General features: G+C 38.4%; 2 protein-coding genes across 3 annotated transcripts in view; both read left to right on the top strand.

The window, feature by feature from the left end:
• enpp1 (ectonucleotide pyrophosphatase/phosphodiesterase 1) overlaps positions 1–8,806 on the top strand; it is a 35,667-nt gene extending 26,861 nt beyond the window's left edge. The window contains exons 19-23 of the mRNA XM_042502944.2: positions 778–913; positions 2,433–2,507; positions 4,457–4,589; positions 6,126–6,270; positions 6,427–8,806. Of these exons, the coding sequence (XP_042358878.2) occupies positions 778–913; positions 2,433–2,507; positions 4,457–4,589; positions 6,126–6,270; positions 6,427–6,579 (642 nt within the window). The 3' untranslated portion in view covers positions 6,580–8,806. The remainder of the gene's footprint in view (positions 1–777; positions 914–2,432; positions 2,508–4,456; positions 4,590–6,125; positions 6,271–6,426) is intronic.
• A 144-nt stretch (positions 8,807–8,950) lies between these two features.
• Positions 8,951–20,853, top strand: sytl3 (synaptotagmin-like 3). Of its 2 annotated transcripts, XR_006106602.2 has the most exons (14): positions 8,951–12,124; positions 12,778–12,993; positions 13,718–13,785; positions 14,121–14,172; positions 14,268–14,334; positions 14,425–14,497; positions 14,783–14,910; positions 15,182–15,304; positions 15,898–16,070; positions 16,176–16,272; positions 16,364–16,534; positions 17,211–17,277; positions 19,006–19,155; positions 20,441–20,853. XR_006106602.2 is itself a non-coding variant. In XM_042502945.2 (12 exons), exons 1-12 carry the CDS (start codon positions 12,003–12,005, stop codon positions 17,343–17,345), a joined length of 1,425 nt encoding a protein of 474 aa, XP_042358879.2. In that variant the 5' UTR covers positions 8,951–12,002; the 3' UTR covers positions 17,346–17,647. The 2 variants fall into 2 exon arrangements, 1 of the variants encoding a protein (XP_042358879.2); XM_042502945.2 differs by lacking the exons at positions 19,006–19,155; positions 20,441–20,853 and having other exon boundaries at positions 17,211–17,647.
• Positions 20,854–22,250: the final 1,397 nt, after the last annotated feature.

Raw genomic sequence — 22,250 nt, 5'->3', positions numbered from 1 at the left:
AAAATGCTTGCTACACGGGTTTTAACTTTTTTTTCGACCAGAATTTTAGTCTTTTGTGTGCATGAAAAAAGTTTTTAACTAAATCCTAATGACTCTGGTGATCCACTGAATTTTCCTCAATAGCCATAAAGAAGACATTTGTAGTCTTGGGGTAAATATCTTAATAATTGCTGAAAGGACTGTTATGAAATGCGGTTCAGACATTAATGCCAAAGTGGCAGTGATAGCTGCTCAGTGGGATACACATACAGGGACTCATATGTACACCATTCACATATGGCCAGACCATCTACCATAACAATAAACCGAGAAACTTGGATTAAAACACACACAGAGGTAGCGTGACTTCATTCCCTGCTCAGAACGCCATTACTCCTCTATGTCTTTACAAAGCAAATAGTGGTTTGCTGCTATATCAAACATATACATGTTTTATGACTCAGTTGATTAGATTTACAGTTGGAAGTTTAACAATGTCTCTGTTTTTCCTGTAATTTCCTTATAATTCCTACAAAATGTAATTGTCCTTATCAGGAAACCTTTTTAGAAATAGGAACCCTAAAATGTGTTACACAAAATTTAGAAATGGCACATTTTGTTAAAAAAAAATCTCTAATTTTCTTCTATGAAAGCAGAGAGGAGCAAGAAAGGGCTCTGCAAACTGACACAGCTCAATGCCCTCGCTGACCCATATACACGGCCGACGCAAAACCAAGCCAAGTGATCTTACACAACACTCACACACTGTCCACCACTGACTGATCTTCTCTCTCTCAGACCAGAGTCCGACCCCTGAGCCCAGAAGCGGAGGAGTGTGTTCGTGCTGACGTACGCATCCCACCGGCCAGCAGCCAGCTGTGTCTACGCTACAGAAATGACCCCACTCTGTCCTTTGGCCTGCTGCATCCCCCCAGTGAGTGTGTGTGTGTGTGTGTGTGTGTGTGTGTGTGTGTGTGTGTGTGTGTGTGTGTGTGTGTGTGTGTGTGTGAGTGAGCGTGTGTGTATATATGTGTTGGAGGGATTTATAGCACGCCGTCCCCAGCCGGGTGTTGAATTCAAGCTGACGTGTTTCAGAGCCACATTCTCATGTAAAAATGCAGCCGTGCTTTTGGTGTGCAACAGTAAAGAGTGTCCCATTCCCCCTAATGAGATGCTGTAGATTCAGTGTATTTTTAAATGAATTCGGGTTTCAAATTGCTCCACAAAAGGAAGTGACAGAATGAAAGAGAGAAGTAAAAACTCCCCAACAGCTGTGAGGAAGTTAAACTCACCACACTAGTTTTTTGATTTCATTCAAGGCCTCTGTCGAAAGTGATTTCCAGCTGATTTGTGCAGTTTAGTGACTTTAGAGTGGTAATGATTAGCTGATAAATTGATTAGTCCATTCCCCCCAAAATTAATCTGCAACTGTTTTGACATCTGGTTTATTGTTTTAATCACTTTTGAACAAAAATGTATTTTTTTTTCTTGCACCAGCTACTTTAAAGTCCAGTTCAGATCAAAGATTTGCAACAACGCAAGTTGAAACATACAACTACTTTTAATGCATTGGTCTGCAATGTTCTAAAAACCTGCCAGTTCACACCAATGCAACTCGAGACGACACTGTATCATTTCCATAGCAACAGATCTCTGTGCTTCTGTTCTGCTTTTTTAGATTTTTGGTCTTATTTTGTAAATGGATATGATTTTTTCCTTCTTAAACTATTAATGATAAGAGTGAGACAAGTACTACAGTTGTATTTTATTGATGCAAAAACAGAAACAAAATGACCAAAGCGATGTGTGTGTGTGACACATGCGCACATACAGCGAGCAGTAGAGACCCACCAATAAACACCGACAGACCGTGAGGACGCCAACCAGCACACCTGTCAACAGCCACAGGGATGTAAATGAGACGGGCTCAGCGGAGAGAGTGGGGGTTGGGGAGAATACCATAGCAAGTAAACATGTTGTCCGCCGACAGTTTACAGACGTAGCCAGCGGACTTTACTACAAGCTGATTGATTAACATGAAGGTCTATGAGGATGTACTCTGTTTTGGAGCCAGCTTCTAGTGGCCATTCAAAGAACTGCAGTTTTTGGCATTTCCTTATTGGCTTCATTTTTCAGACCTGGAAGTAGCCACTTGCCTAGGACTCAAACGTATATTATTATGAACATTTTGTCTGACATGTTCAGACAAAATTATGAATTGAAAAAATAACAAATTAATCAATAATGAAAATAAATGCTAACTGCAGCTATAAATGACCACTTTGTACTGAGCTCCACCAACATGAGGAGTTTTGTTTCAGCCAGTCAACCTTTATTCCTTCTCTTCACCGTGCACGTCAGACTTTTAAAACACGCAGTTTATATTTATACACAAACTGCAAACACATTACATTTTTCCTCACTATTAATTTTCACTCATTTTCCCTCTGTAGATCTGAGTACCAGCGAACACGAGACAGACTCTCTAATCACGAGCAACATGGCACCAATGTTCCCTGCATTTAAAGGTGAGTCAGTCCTCCAAATATGCATCGGCTCCTGGTTTTTATAGTTGCAGCCAAAGCTGGAAACAAGAAACATGTTGATGCATGACTTAAAAATTGAATTCCCAAGTTGATAGAAAGGTTCAGTGGCCAGCTGTACAGGAGCTTTTGAGATGAGTGGGAGCCAAACAATTGAAGTGAACTGAATAGATACTCTGGATCACAACTAGACGTTATGTCACTCTCAAGTTTTCTGAGAGCAGGTATTGTGGTTTGTCTGTTCTTGTGAGCCATTTTTATTGCTCAGTATTATACTTTTTTTCTAAAACAGGCTATACTTTTGGTTCTTAAATACACATAACAGAAGTCCAAAGATTTAACCGCTGTGATTATGTGGGACTACTGTACTTTAATTTGAACTCCTTCTGTAAAAGCACAATTAAAGGTTTAGTTGGTGGAACGTTTCCAGAGTTAATCCTCCTGCCCTCCCTCTGTCCGCTCTGCAGTGTTCTTCACAATAAGTTTTACTTTTAAGGTCTGATTCACCACACAGCGCTCTAAAAACACAGTAGATGGGATACAAAAGAAAAGAGTCTTTGTGTTTTAAATGATCTGTGTTATATATTGAGTGAGATGAGTGTTCACTCTCAACATTTTTTTTCTTTTGCTCAAACAGATGCTTAATTCTGCTGAGGAGTAAGTCTGCACTCACAGCACTACGCAGCTTTACTAAACCTCCTGGGTCAGAGGTGATTTGGGTGTTTGGAAAGATTTGGGGATTCCACGCTGTGGTGTGCAGATGAGCATGCTTTTTTTGAATCTTGTTGATTGTGTGTGGTGATAAATGTATTGAAAAGCTGAGTGTTTCAGAAAACACAGCAGTGGGTTACACTGGGACCACCCACACTATAAATGGAAACTCTCTCTCACCACTGAGGTTCCATTCGAAGGAAAACCCCGACCAAGATCTTGTTATTTGTGTATGTTGGAAGCTCATATATACATTAATCAGCTACCAGATGCTGCCCCCTGATGGCACATCACCATGCCTACACTGTACCTGCAGGGATGAGCTCGTGTACTGACTTAAATAGTACAATAAAAACATATAAAAGAAGTTGATATGATCAAATAAAAACAAAAGGTCCAAACAATATTCCATATACAATACTACCATACAAAGGCTAATATCACAGTAACTGTGCTCCGCTGAAACTGAGAAAAATTGCTTCTAAGTTTTTTAATTGTCCAGCCAAGTGTGTTGTAGGTAGAAAATTGGTAATGCACTTATTAAATAGGTATTCTTTAAGTATTATTCTGCCTAAAAACCATGATAAGTGATTTGACCTATTATCCCAAAATATACTAAAATTGTACTTACCGCACTCTGTCACTGTATTATATTGAACAGCTATATGGGTAATGCAAAGGTAAGTGCACTAACTAAAATAATGAACATAATTCAGTCTGTATTTCTTTTATCTAGAGATGTCTGTTTTGCGTAAACTTTGTTGTAGAATTCATTCATTAATCGTAACCACTCATGCTGTTAAGGGACTGAAACCTGTCCTACCTGACATTTGATGAGAGGCGAGATACACCCTGGACAGGTCACAAAAATATCAAGGGGTTGACACATTCACACTTACATTCACACCTATGGGCAATTTAGAGATGACAGTTACACTGCATGACTTTGAACTGTGGGAAGACATTTGGGAACCCAGAGAAAATGCACACTTACACAGGGAGCTTATGCAAATTAAACACAGAAGGGCCAATATTACCACATAAAACAAAACAAGATATAACAGGTTTGTAAGTGGACATTAGAGGTGGTGGCACATTTTTCCTGTCAGTTTTATCTGGTAATGATATTATCATTGGCTTCTTTTTGTAAACAACAGTCGCATTAGTTTTGATGTATTGTTTGAAAACCTAAAGGTTCTTGTGGATATTTTTTCTGACTGCAGATGTTTGGACTCATGTCCATGAAGTGCTGCTTCCAAAATTATCACAAGAGCTGAATGGCGTCAACGTCATGAGCGGGCCCATATTTGATGAAAACTACGATGGAAACGTTGATGCACTCAAAGCAATCTCAGGGTGAGTCAGAGACACGCCAGTTGATCGGGGATGTGCCCAACAATCATTTACATAATCAGTTAATCAGCTTTTTTTAACTTTCCAGGTCATTGTATGTTATAAAGGTTGAAGTAACTCCTATTATATCTTTCTAGAGCCCAAAATGACATTTTGAAATTCTTTCTTTTTTTAATAGTCTAAAACTCAAAGATACTCAAAGAAAAACTGCAAATTATCACATTGAAAAGCTTAGAGTGGTGAATGTCTGTTGATTTTACCTGAAAAATAACAAAAAATAGAGAGCATCTTGTAACAGGATCACTCATGTCGCAATTCAGCGATGCACGACTTGGAACAAATGTGGTCCAATGGCATAAAGTGAGATGGCCTTTAAACTTGACCCTCATTTTTATCTCAACTATTAATGCTGCTGTTACACCCCTAACCCTGATAGATTTCACACTTATGTGATACTTTGAGGGTACACTATGTTGGATTTTCCTAAAAAACTAGGTAAGCCCAACAGTAGCCGACAATTCCTGCTTTGTACACTTTAAAGACTCTCTGTCATCCTACTGTGAGCAGTGACTTTCCACATGAACACACAGCATTCTGCCGCAATAAGAAAAGTTTTGGTGTATTTCACTAGAGAGATTTCTGTATTTTTATCCGCCACGATATTGCAGCAGCTTGTGTTTTTCCTGAGTCTGTGTGTGTGTCATCATGGCAGAATGTTGTCTTGGAGACATTTATTGTAGCAGAAACCAGAAGATGTTTCAGGTGTTTGCCAGGTGTTTGTATGTCCGTCTTGTGACACAATTTGTCAACACATTGGTTGGTGGGTTAAGTTACTGTTAATCACACTAAATATAAAATCTGAAAAGACCCCCCACATAGTCCTGGTGAAGCACATTAGCTGAGTTTTTAAGTATTTATGGCTGAATAAATGGTTATTTGTTATTATTATTATTATTATTTTAGGTTGTTTCCTTCGTTTGTTTTTGTTGTTTTGTTTTTAATAGGGTATTTTTTTTTGGTACAATTTAAACACAAAATGACAAAAAATAACACATTATACAGTGCAGGGAGAGGCAGAAAAATAAGTGGGGTTATGTGAGACCTTCACCTAAAAAAGGGTTAAAATTTTGAAATATTATAAAAAAAAATAATAATTTAAAACACACAAACGTAAACACTTAGAAATTTAAATGATAACATAGAAGTGATTGCATATTAATAACATAAATATGACAACAGCAACAACAACAATCATTCAAAAAAAGTGGGCTCAGTCCTGAACAATAGCAGTGATCAGCTACATGTCTCCAAAAGGTCAAATCAAGATCAAATAAACATGAATGTATTAGAAATAAACTGATATAAAAAATACTTACTGTTGGCTTTAACATAACAAGCAGTAAATTTGTCTGAGACCGGGAGCAATGACCACCTTATCTTAGGTTTTTATACGTTTTAAGTTACTTTTCTGCTCAAATAAGTTAAAGAGAAAAAAGGAGGCAGCAGTTTCTTAAACCCTGTGATCTTATGTTTCTCCAGGAATGAGGCTCCTATCCCGACACATTTCTTCGTGATCTTGACCAGCTGTAGGAACTCGACCTTCGGCCCTGTTAACTGTGAGGGTCCGCTGCGGGCCAAGTCCTTCATCCTGCCCCACAGACCCGACCACACTGAGAGCTGCGCTGTGAGTAACACTGCTGACTCCTCTCCTACTCGTTTACAACGCAGCCTACTTCTGCGGAAACCTACTGACAGATCACAGTGGAAAAATCGATGACACACTTTTATACATTTTCTTTGCTCCTCTTTTCATTTTCCCGTCAACCTACTTTCCCCACAGGATGGGTCGGACTTGACGTGGGTGGAGGATTGGCTGCAGTTCCACGCGGCTCGAGTCCGAGACATCGAGTTCCTGAGTGGACTCAGCTTCTATCACGACAGGTTATCAGTGGAAGAGACGCTCCAGCTCAAGACGTTTCTACAGACTTCTTAAAGAGAGACCTAATCAAACAAAGCTTTAATTTCCAAAAGGAAGCCATATAGGTCTGCACAACAGGCCTCAGTCCACGTGGACACATTAACAGGTGCCTCGCTTAAAAAAGTCCCATCTGTTCTAATCAAATTGGTGCCTACATGAAGCTCCATCCAGGTTTTTTTAATGATAAGTCTGATTCCCTGAATTGTCAATGTGTGAAAGCCTTTTATGTGTTTTTTAATATGTTTTTATGAGCTGCGGAGCTCCGAACCAAAGATGCTGTCACATCTGCAGAGTTGCTCCAAAGTATTTCCTCAGATGGGATCAAAATAAAAGGGAAAGGAAACATTTGTTGATGAAAAAGGATCTTTTTATCCTGCAGCTGCTTTTATTGGAAGGGGCACTTGAAGAAACACATGACAATCTGGAAACAGTTGTGTCCGCTAGAAAAACACCCGACATAAGAATTTAAGAAAAGAATATATTTTGTTGTTGAAAAAAAGAAAAGTTTTACCTGCCAGATGTTGTCTTTGTATGTTTATGGTTTGTTTTTTGTTGTTTTTTTTATATGGCGCTAGTGTTGTCTTTAGTATTTGTAAATTTTTGGTTGGTTGATGACATTTTGGAGATTTTTTTTTTTATATATAGTTGTTAGTTTGTTTACTGTATGCGTGGATAGATAATGAGTCAAATTTGACGTGGGACACAGACAGTAAACACATCCCACTTCTACATAGTAGAGTTGCAACATTTAATCAATTTGTTGTCAACTATTAAATCTACTAATCTGATAATAGATTTATTTTTTATTTTTTTATTTATTTTTTAAGACAAGAAATGAAACATTTCTCTGATTCCAGGGCCATTAATGTAAGTATTTTCTGGTTTCTTTCTTCCTCTGACAGTAAACTGAATATATTTTGATTGTGAACAAAACAAGACATTTGAGGACGTTACCTTGAACCTAACTTTGGTAAACTTTGGTAAAATCAACATTTTCACCACTTTATAGACCAAAGAGCTAATTGATGTATTAAGAAAATAATTAACAGATTAATCTACAATGAAAGTAATCATTAGTTGCAATTAGAGCAAAATCCCTAGACTCAGACAATATTACTACAAACAAAGAATCTCGTTTTAGCTGTTTGGTGTCTTTCCTTGACTCTTTGTTGTTGTTTTTCATCTTTTTGTGGCCGTTTTGCATCTCTGGTCATTCTGCATAGCTTTTTTCATTTTGCATATATTTGATGTTGCTCATTTTGCATTTCTTTATGGTCACGCTGCATCTCTTCTATTATTTTGTGTATTTATTGTTTTGCACCTGCGGAGGCGCTTAAAATCTCCTCAATTTACATTTCTTTGTAGTCATTCTGTGTCTCTTTAGTCATTATTTGTCATTTGTCGTTTTTTTATTTTGCATCTGGAGGGACTTATCATCTTCTTGTCAGTTTGCATCTCTTCAGTTATCCTGTGTCTCTTTGTAGTCATTGTTTGTCTCTTTGTAGATATATACTTTTTTGTGGTAGCTTTGCACCTCTTGGTGGTTTTGGTCTCTTTTATCATTGTTTGCATGTCTTTTATCTGCTGCTACTCATTATCACCTGCTAGTCATTCTGTGTCTTTTGTAGGCATTGTTTGTCTATTTGTAGCCCTTTAAGTTGGTTTTTGGTAGCTTTGCATCTCTTCATGTTGCATATTTTGTCGTTGTTATGTGTCGTGTTTGGTCGTCTCTGGAGACGCTTGCAACTCCTTGTCAATTTGTCTCTCTTTGGAGTCTCTCTGTCTCACGGTCTGTCTCTTTGTAGACATTTTTTTCTGGTAGCTTTGCATTCATTCATGGTTGTTTTATTTTTTGTGACATTCTGCAGGTGCAGCAGAACTGTCAGTTTTGGCTGTTGGTAGAAAATCTGCACTTGAATTTGAGTATATAGTTCCTGGAGCTGCAGAGAGGCTGTCTGTGCCCGTCTGTGTCATCAGTCCATGCCCCTCTCCCTGTCGTTCTCCCTCTCTTTCTCACTCTGTGTGTGTGTGTGTGTGTGTGTGTGTGTGTGTGTGTGTGTGTGTGTGTGTGCATTTGTTCCTGGGATCAACACAATTTCTGTACAATCTTTTTATCTTTGCTATTCACAGTGACTGTCTGAAAATTGGCAGGTAATGTGTGGGAAATAAAAGTTCGGCAGATTTCCATCACGTATCGCAGCAGTCAAACACAATTTTGTATAAAAACTCCTCTACACTGCCACTGTGATCTGTAGTTTTTATTACACTACATCAGGGCTTCACAGAAACACTTCAAGCACTCAGCATTACACCCTAAACAAAACATGAGACTGAACTAGCCAGCTGTCGCTGCATCGGCCCGCTCCAGATTGCAGCAGTATGTGCAAACTCACAAAGGAAGGAAACTGAACCCTGTATGTTTCTCTTTGTGCATAAAATCTGCCACTTCCTTAGGTTGACCACTCTGGTGGTGCAGTGAGCCGGAAGGTAAGAACTTTCAGCTTTCTACTCAGCACATCTTTATCTTTGCAGTGACCCAGTTCTCAGGTCACAAACATGAGCTTGTGTTTCTCTTGTTGTCAAAGAAATGATGTCTCAGATAAGATTTAGTAACATAGAGGTGGTGTTGAGTAAAAGTTTTGTAATTGCAGCTCAAAGTTTAGTCATCATGAAAGGAAAAATCCGCAGTCACTGCTGTGAATGCACTGCAGAAGTGTTTTCTGTTCTCTGCTCCCTTCATTGTGCCGGCTGTGAGGTGCGTTCTGTTCTTTTGTGTCACATGTTGACAAAAGCATGTGTGTAAATTTGTACGTGTCGACAAAGTTTAAGTTTTAGTTCATCCGTTTCATGTAAGACTTGAATCATTATGATGTTTTTCACTTAGAGACGGTGTATTATTTATACGAGAGGAGCTGGTGTTGCTAAATGGGGGAGGCAATTGAGTTGGTTTTATTTTTTTGAGCAGGGAGGGGAGGAGGGGAGTTATGTTTTTTGATTTGGCTTTGTTGAGGGTCAGTCAATGAGTGGTTTTAAAAATTCACAAATGTCAGCACCCTGCAGATGAATTCCTGTAAGGTATTTTGAGACACTTTCATGGCAGAGTTCGGGTAGCCATTCTTTCTAAAATAATAAAGGACCCTCAGCGTGCAAGCGTGGCCGTGACACTGGCTTGGTTTTAATTTGGAATTTGTTTGTGGTGATGAGTTTGGTTGTGAGCGCAGACATGCTGCCAGAGCTGACTCGAGGTATGCATACGCTCTCACAGGTCTTCCAGGAAACGGTGCTCTGGGTGGGAAACGCATCAGAGACCCCGTGACTGGTTTGGTTTTTCTCACAGCTCTCAGAGTCCATTTTTGGGTCCTGGTGTAATCAGTCAGGTGTCCCTTACTGTCACTGCTGTGGTGGGCTGATACAAGCTCGGTTCTCGGATGTTACCCACAGTCACCACAGCCTGAATCATTTGGTCCTTCACATAGTAGAGGCGTGTGTGAAATGACTTGCACTGACGTGATGATGATCCCATGTGCCAAAAAACCCTTCTATCAAACTGAGAGCTTGAAATCATGAAGAAATGTCTGCTGCATCACACCTTCCTCTAGCAGCACATTTCTCATCATTGCCTCATTTATATTTACAACTTGAGAGAATCCCTTCAGGCACAATGCACGTCAGCAGAGACAGATAACAGCTGTGTCCCTCTGTGTGAGCCATCAGGCCTAATTACAGCTGACGCTGATTGTTTTCTCCGGCCTCCTGGCAACTCTGGACAGTAACAAGGACAGGCTCTTATCTTCCAGCGCAGGCTGGCATCCAGCTATTCAACAGGCCACTTCCTCTCTGTGCTCCATGCCTCACTTGTCTGCTGCTGAAGAGCCAAATGTATTTAGTACAAATTGAGATGCTTGAAAATTGGACACTGTAATTAAATAAATGATAGCTTAAAGGAAAGGTTGACATTTTGGGAGATGCGTTTTACCACATGTACATTAAATACAAAGCTACAGCCAGCATTTGCTAAGCTCAGCTCAGCACAAGACAATTAGATAAAAATACTGTTATACCAAGAAGTGTCTTCCCTTGTTTCTGTTTTTTATGCTGCCACATGATCGCTCGGAAAGTTCAACCCTTGCATTGCATGTCATGTTATAAGGAATATCCAAAAACTGCAGTTCCTTGAATGGTCACTTGAGGCTGACTCCAAAACAGAATAAATTCCCAAAAACTTCATGTTAAAATGCCCAACTTTACAACATAATACATTGGCTTATCTATGATAGGGCTTATTCTAATAATAATTTTTGAAAAACAAACAACTGGACAGAACCTCACCTTCATTTTATTTATTTACTTCAAGTTTAATTTGTAGTATTGAAAATTTAGTTCAACCAAATCCAGCCTCTTTTAACCAACCTTTTTATTCCTTTCAGTGTTATTCAGACAGATAATAATAATATTCTGTAATACTTTGAAACTGCTCTGTTTTCTAAGACTGTTTTCATTCTGTGATGATCTCATACCATTGCAACCCTATAAGTCATTCAGCTAAAAGAGTTAAAAAAAAAAAAAAAAAAAATCATGGGCATATTTCCCAAAATATTTTAACTGTATCTCTGAAACAAAGCATTATGGTCTGCCTTGATATTCTGAAAACAACTTTCAATATTATTTACAAGTATGTAAAGCTTCAGATGATGACATTTTCTTTGAAATTCATGTTTATCCATTTTATTTGAATAAGTCTACTGACCTGCAAAAAAAAAAAAAAAAAAAAAAAATACAACAGAAGCTAGAGCACAGACGCACGTCAGCCATCAATAATGCAAGGGTTGGCATTTGGTTTGTTTTGCAGCTCTGCCATCAGTGAAGCATCACTGCTCTTCCTGCAGCTGAGGAAGCGCTGCTGGTTTTCCAAGCAAAGGGGTTGAATAATGGGGGAAAAGATTAGTGATACTGACACAGGAGGGGACATGAGGACACGAGTAGTGTGAGAAAATCAGGAATCGAAGCTTAAAATATTGGCCAAATGTATTTTGTTTCAACTCATTAGATCCTGTGTTGTCTGAGGTTATTATAACTGACTAAAACATCTGCGTCATCAAGGTTTTATCTTTAGAGAACAGAATGTTAAAAGAGGGTTTTCCAGAGTTTAATCATTCAGGTGAAAACACTACAACTGTCTGCTCAGGAGGTTGTTATCCGGCTCTGACGTTGATGGAGGCTCTGTGGAGATCACAATCAGGAGAGGGGGGATTTTAACAAGCACATACTGCAGACTAATCTTCACTATCTCACCATCTACTGACTCAGCTCCAGAGGAGCAAAGAGGAGGTCCTGTCAGGGGGGAGGGTCAGAGAGGAGTGGAGGAGGAGACAGGAACAAAACAGAAGAGAGTGAGGCAGAGCAAGACAGAGAGAAGAGGACCGGCGAGAGACACACAGATGATCAGAGACGGCTACTCAGAGATGGATTTAAATTTTCTTCAAGCTCTGGAGAGAGAAAGAGTCCTGGAGGTTCTTCAGAGAGACAAACTGCTGCGGACCATTGAAGAGGACAGGATACGGTGAGTCATTTTTCACCGCTTTCATACTTACTTTCATTGATACTTCTTACTGATGCTGAAAGGTACTCAGGGGTGGATTATGAAGCAGTGGGTGCTTGGGCACAAATATAGAAAAGGCCCCACCACCTCTCCCGTTGTGCATATAGCAAGATGCAAGTTGGTGGTCGTTCTGCTTCTATTTGTATTGTTGTTTAGCATCTTTGTATTCTTTATGTATCTTGTAGGTTTGTATATAGTTTGTGCTCATTTTGTTTTTCTTGGTAATGGCTTTGCACATTTTTTGGTCATTTTCTGTTTATTTGGGGTGTTTAGTGTCTCTTTTGAGGTAATTTTCTGTATTTTTTGGTTGCTCCGTGTCTCTGGTGTTTTTGTTTCTCTTTCTAGTGACTTTGTGTCGTTGTAATCATTTAGGGTCTTTTTGTGTTTCTTTGAAGTTATTTTGTGTGTCTTTTTTGTGTTTGGTGTCTCTTTTTAGCCATTTTGAGTCTCTTCCTGGTGGGTATGTGTTATCTTAAGTGTCTTTTTGGACCCCTTAAACTATAAAGAAAGGATGTTTGCTTCTTCACTGAAAAAAAGATCTTACACTTAAATTCTGATTCTAAATTTTCTTTATGAAAATTGCTTTAAGATGTTTTTCTCCATCTAAATCTCAGGAGGATGAAACATGAGCTCCAAGAGCTTCGGAGGAGAGGTGCGAAGAGCTCCGTGCGGCAGTATGGTGAGCGGACCTGCGCCCGCTGCCAGAGGCCTCTGGGAAAGTTCTGGAACTCGGGTGCAGTCTGCCGCGGCTGCAGCCACCGCATCTGCAGCAAGTGCCGTGTGGGAGCAGGAGCGGCAAACTGGAAATGCACAGTCTGCCATGCCTACAGGTGCAGTAGAGAGTTACACCTCCTGCTTAATAAAAAAAATATATCTGATTGAGCACAACTCAAATCACTGTACATGTTGAGTTTTATAACTCACTCTGTTTTTTTACTGTTTAAAACTATAATGAGACATTTTATGTCATCTCCTATTTTGTCCCTTTAAACTTAAGGTTCTAACTTTATTTAAAGTGCCTATAGCATAATCAGTATTTTTAATTTCACAATATAACAGATGACTGTGAAAAGGGTTGCTGCCAATAATTAATTTTAAGAAAATTATCTGGACTTGTAGCTCCCCTCCACTTCATTGAACTTTATTTTGGGTTTAAATTCAGAGTTTTGGAGTCCAGTGCTTGCTTGAGTTTTTGTTTCACTGAGGTGTTTCAAATGTTTAGTTTAAATTTACCAAAGTCACACAATATCACAAGCAAACTAACCAGCTGAGGCAGTAGTAGAACAGCTGTTCTGCAAAGTAAAATTACTGTTTTGGTCAAAGAATATCTGGTGGCTGCAAAGACAGCAATATATTATTTAGCAGCTTGAGAATATTTCCCCACAAGAGTTGGTGGTGACTAAATTTGAGCTAAAAGAGAGTGATTGCAGAGTATACCATGACTCTAAAAAGTAACATGAAATACTAAAATCTCTAATAAAAATCAAACTCAAATGTAAAGAGGCAGCAAGAAGTATGTGTGTTAATAATGACGCTATGTAATCTTCATCACAGGGAGGTGAAGTTCAGGTCTGGAGAGTGGTTCCTAGAGGAGAGGGCAAAGAGATTTCCTGTCACCACAGGTTTGTTTACAATACAGCACACATTCACAAATGGTTTCCTTTTTGTAAATTCATCATTATTAAATATTAATACTCCCTCAATATCATCCAGTTTACCTGTGCCGTTTAATAAAATATGGATGATCTAGGTTGTGTTTATTGAAGCCTTTTGCTTCATATTAAAAGTTACTGAATTATTGAGTATTTATCATTTGACTGATTATACAGTCACAGTAAAGTAATATTTAGTCTCACTGTATGAATCATCCTCCGTTCTTCTCTCTGTCAGTGTGTAAACACGATGTTTTCATACTTGTGGTGCCTTGTTTCATTCATAATATTTATTTTCATTACAGACAAATGTGAGATGGTTGGAGAGAAACTATTAAAGACCTACAATGTGCTGAGGTACGAGGATCTCAACCTGTTTGTTTATTTTTTAATGAAAACTAATTTGAACATGAGACACATTGTGACATGTTTTTTTCTCTGATGTTTTTCAGTTATATATCAGTCGTGCCTCCCACTCCTCCACCATACATGGATTATCAGTACCTGAGCAGATCTGGGGTAAAACACTGAAATATTTTCACCATTATTTAAATTAGTACCTTTAAAATGTAGCAACTAAGCACCAATTAATTCTGTTTTGATCTGCAGGATCTGAAAAACTCAAAAACTTTTACCAAATCTATGGAGAATCTAATGGTTTCGATCACCAGTAATATGAAAAGTAAGTGTGTGCATCATTGACTGTGTCCTCTTTACAATTTCGCCTCAGAATTAGCAGCTTCCTCTGGAAGTTATCACAACATAATCTGATGAGTTAAATATTCGTGCAGTAATAACCACAAAGGAAATACGTCTGAAATATTATGATGCAATTTAAAAAAAAACAACCTTCCGAGCTCTTCACGCTAACTGCACCAGCCAAAGTTGCATAAGATGATTTGCACAGATAGCAATGATGTAAACTTTTAAAGATTCAAAGTGTCTGACTTCTTGTTTCTTAATGCAGAGATTTCCACCTCTCAGAGTGATGTGCGAGGAGAGCTGCTGAGAGTTGGTGACAGCTGGAGAAGGTCAGGCTCAAACTACAGCACCCAAAAGAGCCTCTCTGACACAGAGATCAACAAATACAGCAATGTAAGTCTCCTGCAACCCTTCACATATCAGTATGGCAGCAAAAAATCACTCAGTTGCGGGTGCACAGGGCAAACAAAACCAAAATCCTTCCCCTGAGTCATCTGCTGCACTCCTGATACCACTGAGATGACTTTCACGTTCAAATAGTCCCACGAGAACACTAAAGGAGGCCATTCAAAGAAGCTTCAAGTGATCAAAGACCTTTACTGGTCCCTACTGGTGCTGAGAGAGAATAACAATCAGTGAAAAAACGATACTGTTTCTCTTTCAGCTCCTCAAAGGCCCCAGTCTCCCAAACCTCTTCAAGAGAAGCAAAGACAGCGACCAAGAGGGCTCCTCCACCGGGGCGGAAGACGAAACTTCCTGCGGTTCTGAGTACTCTGGAGGAAAGAGAGTGAGTAGAAGCTGATAAAACATCCCCAAGTGGCATCCTGTGACGGCTGAAATGTCACACTATAGATGTGATCATTTTAGTATCCTAGCTCAGCGGCTACCATCAGACTGCAGGCAAAAGTGGCCCAAACATGTTTTTTTTTTTTGCTCACATATAGATATGTTTTTGTCATTGCAATGTAATTGGTACTAATCACCTGGAATCTGATTTTTTTTTTTTACAATTTTGATTTGAGACACTTTTGACACATGAGGTCCTAAATCAGATACACGTCTATGGCAAGTTTTAACAGTTATTCTCAATATATTATCTATTTCATTACATTCTTTTAAAAATATTTTTGTTTGTGTCATACAGTTGTATCTAACATGGACTACAGCACACTGCCCCCACGATCTCTGGTGGTACTGCTCCGTTTTTGTACAGAGAGAGGGCGCCATCAGTAACCATATTTAAGGTTTAGCATAAATGAGCCTTCAGGCATGCAGTGTGAATGTAGCCAGTGACAAAATACATTTTTCTGGTCTTTGCTCCTGTTAAAGTTCATCCTTTCCTGCCCTTTTAACTATAGTTTCAAACATTGCCCCCCTCAGGGTAGCAGCAGTAGCAGTATCAGTACAGACTGCGGCCTCTTTGAGAGCATCAGCGTAGCAGGAGAGCTTGAGCTGGCTCTGGCCTACAACACCAGCACTTCCTGTCTGGAGATCACGGTTGGCGCCTGCAGAAACCTCACCTGCGGAGACAACAAGAGGAGGAAGTGTCACCCGTAAGGATGACAAATATAACGCTCTGCATACATGTACAAATGTGAGCCCATTTTGTTGTGTGATTCTCCACCAAAGCCTCATCATGCTGTTGTTTCTCTGCGCAGATACGTCAAACTCAACATGCTTCCGGGAAAAAGCAGCAAAATGAAGACGACTGTGAAGAAAAACACCACTGATCCAGTTTTTAATGAAGTTTTAAAGGTAAAAATGTTTTTTCACTTAAGCTGTTCTGACAATCAGTGTGGTGTTTGTTGCTCAAATTACACATTGTTCCTCGTCTGGGTCTTGATAGTATCGCATAGAGCGCCACCTGCTGTTTGGAAAGAGACTGCAGGTGTCTGTGTGGCATTCAGGGACCCTGAGAAGGAAGGTGTTTCTCGGTGAGGTTCTTGTCCCGCTGGATGGTTGGAGGTTTGAAGACAAAGACTCCCAGTGCTTCAACTGGTACCCACTTTGTCCAAAGGTAAAACTGCAATTTCAATAAAATATTTCTTATTCTGTTTCAGATGAGCAACTCTGATGTTACACATAAGGAGAAAAACATTAAAGGGACAGTTCACCCTGAAATAACATTTTTTTTAAAAATCGTCTTACCTCTGGTGCTATTTATCGGTCTAGAGTGTTTTTGTGTGATCAAACACAGAGATGTCTGCGTTCTCTTTACTAATGAAACTAAACGACACTTGGCTTGTGTTACACAAAGCAAAAACAAACAAACAAGCAAAAAAACGGAACAGAACAAACTGTTTTTTTTACAGTATCAGAGTTTACTGGAGGACTTTTTTAATTGCTTGCAGCATTTTTTCAAATATCAAAATGACTATTTTGCAAAGTTTGATTTCATTAACTTCAAGACTTTGATTTTAATAATGTACAGAGCCAATTAACTCTGACTGATTTTTTTGAAGTCTTGTGCACACAATTTGTGTACACAACAGAAAGTATGCAAGAAAAGGAAAAGCGACATTTTAAAATAGCTTATTATATTGAGCTGAACTTATATTGTTTATTTTGTCTGTATTTTTATCTTTCTTCTTTTATAATGTTGAACACATTTGGTCCCCATATTTGTCAGAGGGATTGTTTTGCTGCATTTGAGCTTATTTCTGTCCTCTTTCTTTGATTTCTGTGTCCATCAGGCTGAGAGTCCAGAGGGCGGCGCTGTAGAGCCTGACGGAGGAGTCAAGTTCAGCTTCTACAACCAGGGTGAGCTCCTGCAGCTCGGCTCCTTTAAATATCTGCAAGAAAAAGACTCACGTCGCAGGATAATTTAATATTAATTTACTGTTACAATCTAATAATGACATCTCTGCATTTTCACTTGAGAAACCCTCTGTCTTTTGTTGGTTTGCACAAAAACACTACACAATGTTGGCTCCGTACAGGAAATGAAAGTAGCCTTGTGTTTGATTTGCTTTGTTGTTTATTTCTTTGTTGGTTGTATTCTTATTTATTGATTTATTTATTCTTACTTATAATCTAATTTTGACCTTTCTCAAACCACACATAGTATTTTCTTTTTGTATTGTTTGTAAAATTGGGCTTTACAAATAAACTATTAAACTTGACCATCAAATTTTTATTTTAAAAATCATTCACCAACAATGTAGTTTTAATTTTAAAATCAATAAGCATTCACTCTGATAAAAAATACCTCAGTTCATAATACATATCGGCTTAATTAGTTAAATGAAATAAGTACTCTACAGTAATTTGTAGTGTTTTAGATCTAAATATATATATGTATAGTTTTTTAACTTATAACAGCTTAAAGGTTCAGCATTATGGATTTAGAGCAATATATCAGCACAAATCGAATAAAATATAAGAACACTATAATAACTATGTTTTTTTCAGTGTATAATCATCTGAAAATAAGATTTTTTTGTTATTTATTACATTAGAATGAGAATGAAACATATATAATATATAAACATATAGATAGATGGATATAGATATATATAGATATGCTTCATAGATAAAAAAGACTATAAATTATAAGCTCACAATTAATAATGATAATAATAACTTTATTTACATAGCACCTTTAAAAACACAGTTTGCAAAGTTGAGGCTGCAAAGTTAATAAGACAATTTAGTCAATAATGCTGACAAAGGGAATTCAAAGCAGAGACATATTAGATAAATACGGTAACAAAAAGGCAGTAGACACAGAGCACTGATGATAATGACAATAAAAATAATAATAAGCAGGATCATGGCAGAATAAAAAAATGTAAAAAAGCTAAAATTATAAGACAAAATGAAAATTTGAATAAATTAATTGAATTATAAGATGAGTTAAAAGACGAAAGAAGAATTTTCTTTTCAAGATATGAACTGAAACACAGTGGTGGAGGAAGTATTTATAAAAGATATGAGTACATAAGTTAAAGTGGGAATATTGCTCTCTAAAAATACTGTGTCACAAGTGAAAGTCTTTCATTCAAAATTTCACCCAAGTACAAAAGTAAAATGAATGAAACGGCATAAAACAAAAATACTTGAGTACAAGTACCTCAAAGTTGCACTTAAAAACTGTACTTGTGAAATTATGCTCAGCTGTCTTTAAAAGGAGTAAAAGTTTTGGGCACTAGAGGTCAGAAGAGCGTATCTTTTGGACTCCTCAGTGACAGACGTGGTCTCACAGAGGTTAACACGGTGTCACATGGCAATGATCGACTAACTGTCCTTATCAAAGGTGCCAAACACCTTCCCATTAATGCAAACACAGCTCAGAACACCTGCGTCAGAGTGTAAATACACCTCATTGTGGCCCCGCGTCTCTCTTTGTGTGTGTGTTTCAGTGTGTGCAGGCCTGCGAGGTGTGTTGTGTGTGTTCTGGTGTGTGTTTATGAATGCTTTAAAGACTGTAAGTGTTTAATAGGCGTGAGGGTGTGTTTATATAGCTATTTGTGTTTGTGTTGTGTTTAGGTGTCTGACTCTGGGAGCAGGAGGAGAGCTCATCCAGACAACAGCCAATTCTGAGGGCGAGGCCGGGTGAAGGACGGCTCTCTGAACCCGAAACTGTGGCCCCTTCAGCTCCTCTGAAGGACCCCTGAAGAGGGGCTCACACTGACCCTGGTAACAGCTGAAACTTCCTTTATCACATCCTACACAAATGATACTCTGGTCACTCTTTAACCTTGCCTGTTTCAAATTAATAAGTATACAAATAATTAGAACACGCTATGACTCAAGCAAACATAAAGACTTTTTTTTATTTAGGAGTTCTGAACCTTTTTTTGGGGTACATGAAAGCCCACCTGTTCATACTTGTATCGGGTCAGGGCCTATCTCGCGGCACATGTTCAAAGCGGCTGGCATCACCAATTGCTCTGCTTTTGTGAAGGCTTTCTTGATTTCTGGCTTAGGAAGGCTTCCATGGCTCATCTTAGAACCTAAACTCCACACATAAGGCTTTAGGATCTGCGTCACCACCGACAAAACCATATTTAACTTATTCCAGATTGTATCTATGAACTCTAATATTTTTAGCAGCACTACTGTTGTCTTTTTTTGCTTCAGGAACTTTACTGTTAATTGCAACACCACAGCCTACAGATTATTTGATATGTTAAAAAACCTTTTTAAAAGTGAACATCGCATTAGCTTCAACATCAAAGGGTGCTCACAGTCAACAAAGGGGCCTTGACCAAGTCCCAAAGGAACAGGCCCCAAGATTCAGTGGAGCCAGGTCATTTTAAACTACATGAATAAAGCATTTTTGGCTTCATGCTGCAATGAGCAACTTTTATAGGAATGAACAGGGACCCAACTTGAACATCAGCTCGTCATCGATTCTCTTTATACATCCATGGCCCCAACTCAGTGGTTGAGAAAGTCTGAATTAAATGGTTAAAATATCGAACTATTCCTTAAAATTTGATTGCAGCTATGTGAATCAGTTATCAACTCTTTGTACGGCAACTATGGATGCTTCGTAGTAGAAGTTATAACCAGTGCCAATAATCCTTTTTTCCAGTCTCAATAAACACCTAAAAATGCCCTGGTATTATCTCACAAACTGCATTATAGAGTGTTATAAAAAATATATGAAGCCTTCAGCTCATATATTTATGCATATAGAAGTAAAATGTGGTGTGGTTTTAAACTGAGATATCTGTGCAGCATTCAAGCTGTCTTTTACATTTAACATCCTCCACAAAATGACGTTCTTTCAGAGGAGTTAAGCAGCTAAACATCCATGCAAATTAAATTACTGGAAAAGACATTGGGATGATATTTCTCCCAAATGAAATTTGGAGCCGCACCCGCCACCTCGCAGGAAATGGTTTGCCTTAATTCAGAGTGACTCTTCAGCGTTTCCTTCTGCACAATGACGCCTTTCTTTTCTCTGACTTTGCAGCGTGTGAAAGACATGCTCAGTCTCTGGTTTCACTGGTTTTAGTGAAGAAGAAGGGAGAAAAAAACTTCCTGTGGAAGCTGCGGTGATGTCACTGACCTGGAATTCTCTGTTAACTTTGTCTTCTCCATGGTCACCATGGCAACCATGTTGGACGCCCCAACAGGTGGAGTGAGGTTGGCTTCCCCATTTCTTGCCAACAACAACATCAGAAGGACATGACGACATTCAATGTCTCTGCCCAACTACAGACTCAGCACTTTAACATGTGCACAGTGCTGCTGTATTTACTGAGAGCTGTAAACTAGTCATCATTCATTCAATTACTGTGTTGTGCACATTTGTAAAAAAAAAATGTTTTTAATTTATTTACTTCTCAAACTGAATCACTTTATGATTAAATGTATCGAAGTCTAGTGCTTGAACTTCCCTCTTCTTGAATGTACTTGGCCTTAAGTCTGTGGAAACATTACATATGCAAACATTACTTTGAACCAAATGCAAACATCAGCATGCTAACATGCTTACTTGGACAATGATAAGATGCAATGCTTAGCAGGGGTAAAGATCACCATGTTCACCATCTTGTTTTAGCACAAGGAAACTACTATGGCTATTGTTTCCAGTTCTGTTGAAAAATCTGTTTCTAACCCATCATATGTTTGTTGTTTCAACTTTGACTGAAAAATCCTAGCACAAAATGAAAAATATACCTTACACAATGTTGTCTAATGTTTTATATTTAAATGTACACCTTTATTTTCCTTATTATTGGCCTCCATACACATCATGGCTGTGTCTTGCAGCTGCATTTAACTTCTTCTTAAACTCTTCTGTTTGCCCCAAGCTACATGATGTAAGACCCAACGGAGCAGGTCTGACTTTTATAGTGTCCTTGGTTTAGCGTGTTAGCCTGGTAACATTTGCTGTCTGGTGCCAAAGACAAAGAATCGCTGCAGCTGGTGGGAATGTCATCAGTTTTTCAGGTATGTTGTCACAAGCCATACTTTCTCAAAGTGTGGCCATCGGCCAATGGCAACCTCACAAATATCAAATGTCACATGCATCACATTGCACACCCCTAACAAGCATCCTTCAGGTTAGGAATGAAAACTTGTGGAAAGCCAGTTAAGTGTTAGCTGTCAGTTACGTGGCAGCTATAGTATCTTGTGAGTGTCGCAGGAATTTGAATGTTCTTTCATCAGTGCCAGTACTCTTAGTTAAAATTTGCAATTTTGGGGGTCATCTTCTAAGTGTAATGGAGAGGTGAGATGGAAAAGACCTTTTGTTTTATGAGTACACTTTTGTGTGTGGCCTTGGATCATATGCTGGCTCCCTCAATTGTCACTCAGTTGTTAAAATCTTGAGAACCATTGGTATGATAGAAATATGACAAAAAAGTCATAGCATAATATGCCATTAAAAATCAGGAAAATAAATCATAGCCAAATATTTTTTTAAAAATTATAGAAAATATGTCATGATATAGCATGTCATCACAAATCATGAAAAATTAATTGTAAAGTAAAGTATGTTGAACAAAATAGCATTAAAAATTAGGAGCATGGTTTGTCCTCCAAAATGGCTTGAAAAATCCATAGTATACTATAACATCCAAAATAACAAAAAATGTCATACAACATTAGGTCATCCATAATGAAAAAACTCATAGCATTATGATTTGAGGTTTTGAGTGTACTGTGTACTCTGTTGTCTCGGTTTTCTCTTAGTGTTTGATGTTTCTTGTTTTCCTTGTTTCTTGGTGCTTTTGTTCTCTTTCCTGTTTTATTTTGTATTTTTACTCCTCCTGTGT

Source organism: Plectropomus leopardus, chromosome 16 (genome assembly GCF_026936395.1).
Source record: "Plectropomus leopardus strain MGB_pleo_1.0 chromosome 16, ASM2693639v1, whole genome shotgun sequence".
Taxonomy (NCBI): Eukaryota; Metazoa; Chordata; class Actinopteri; order Perciformes; family Serranidae; genus Plectropomus; species Plectropomus leopardus.
This window is presented reverse-complemented; position numbering and strand designations above follow the sequence as displayed.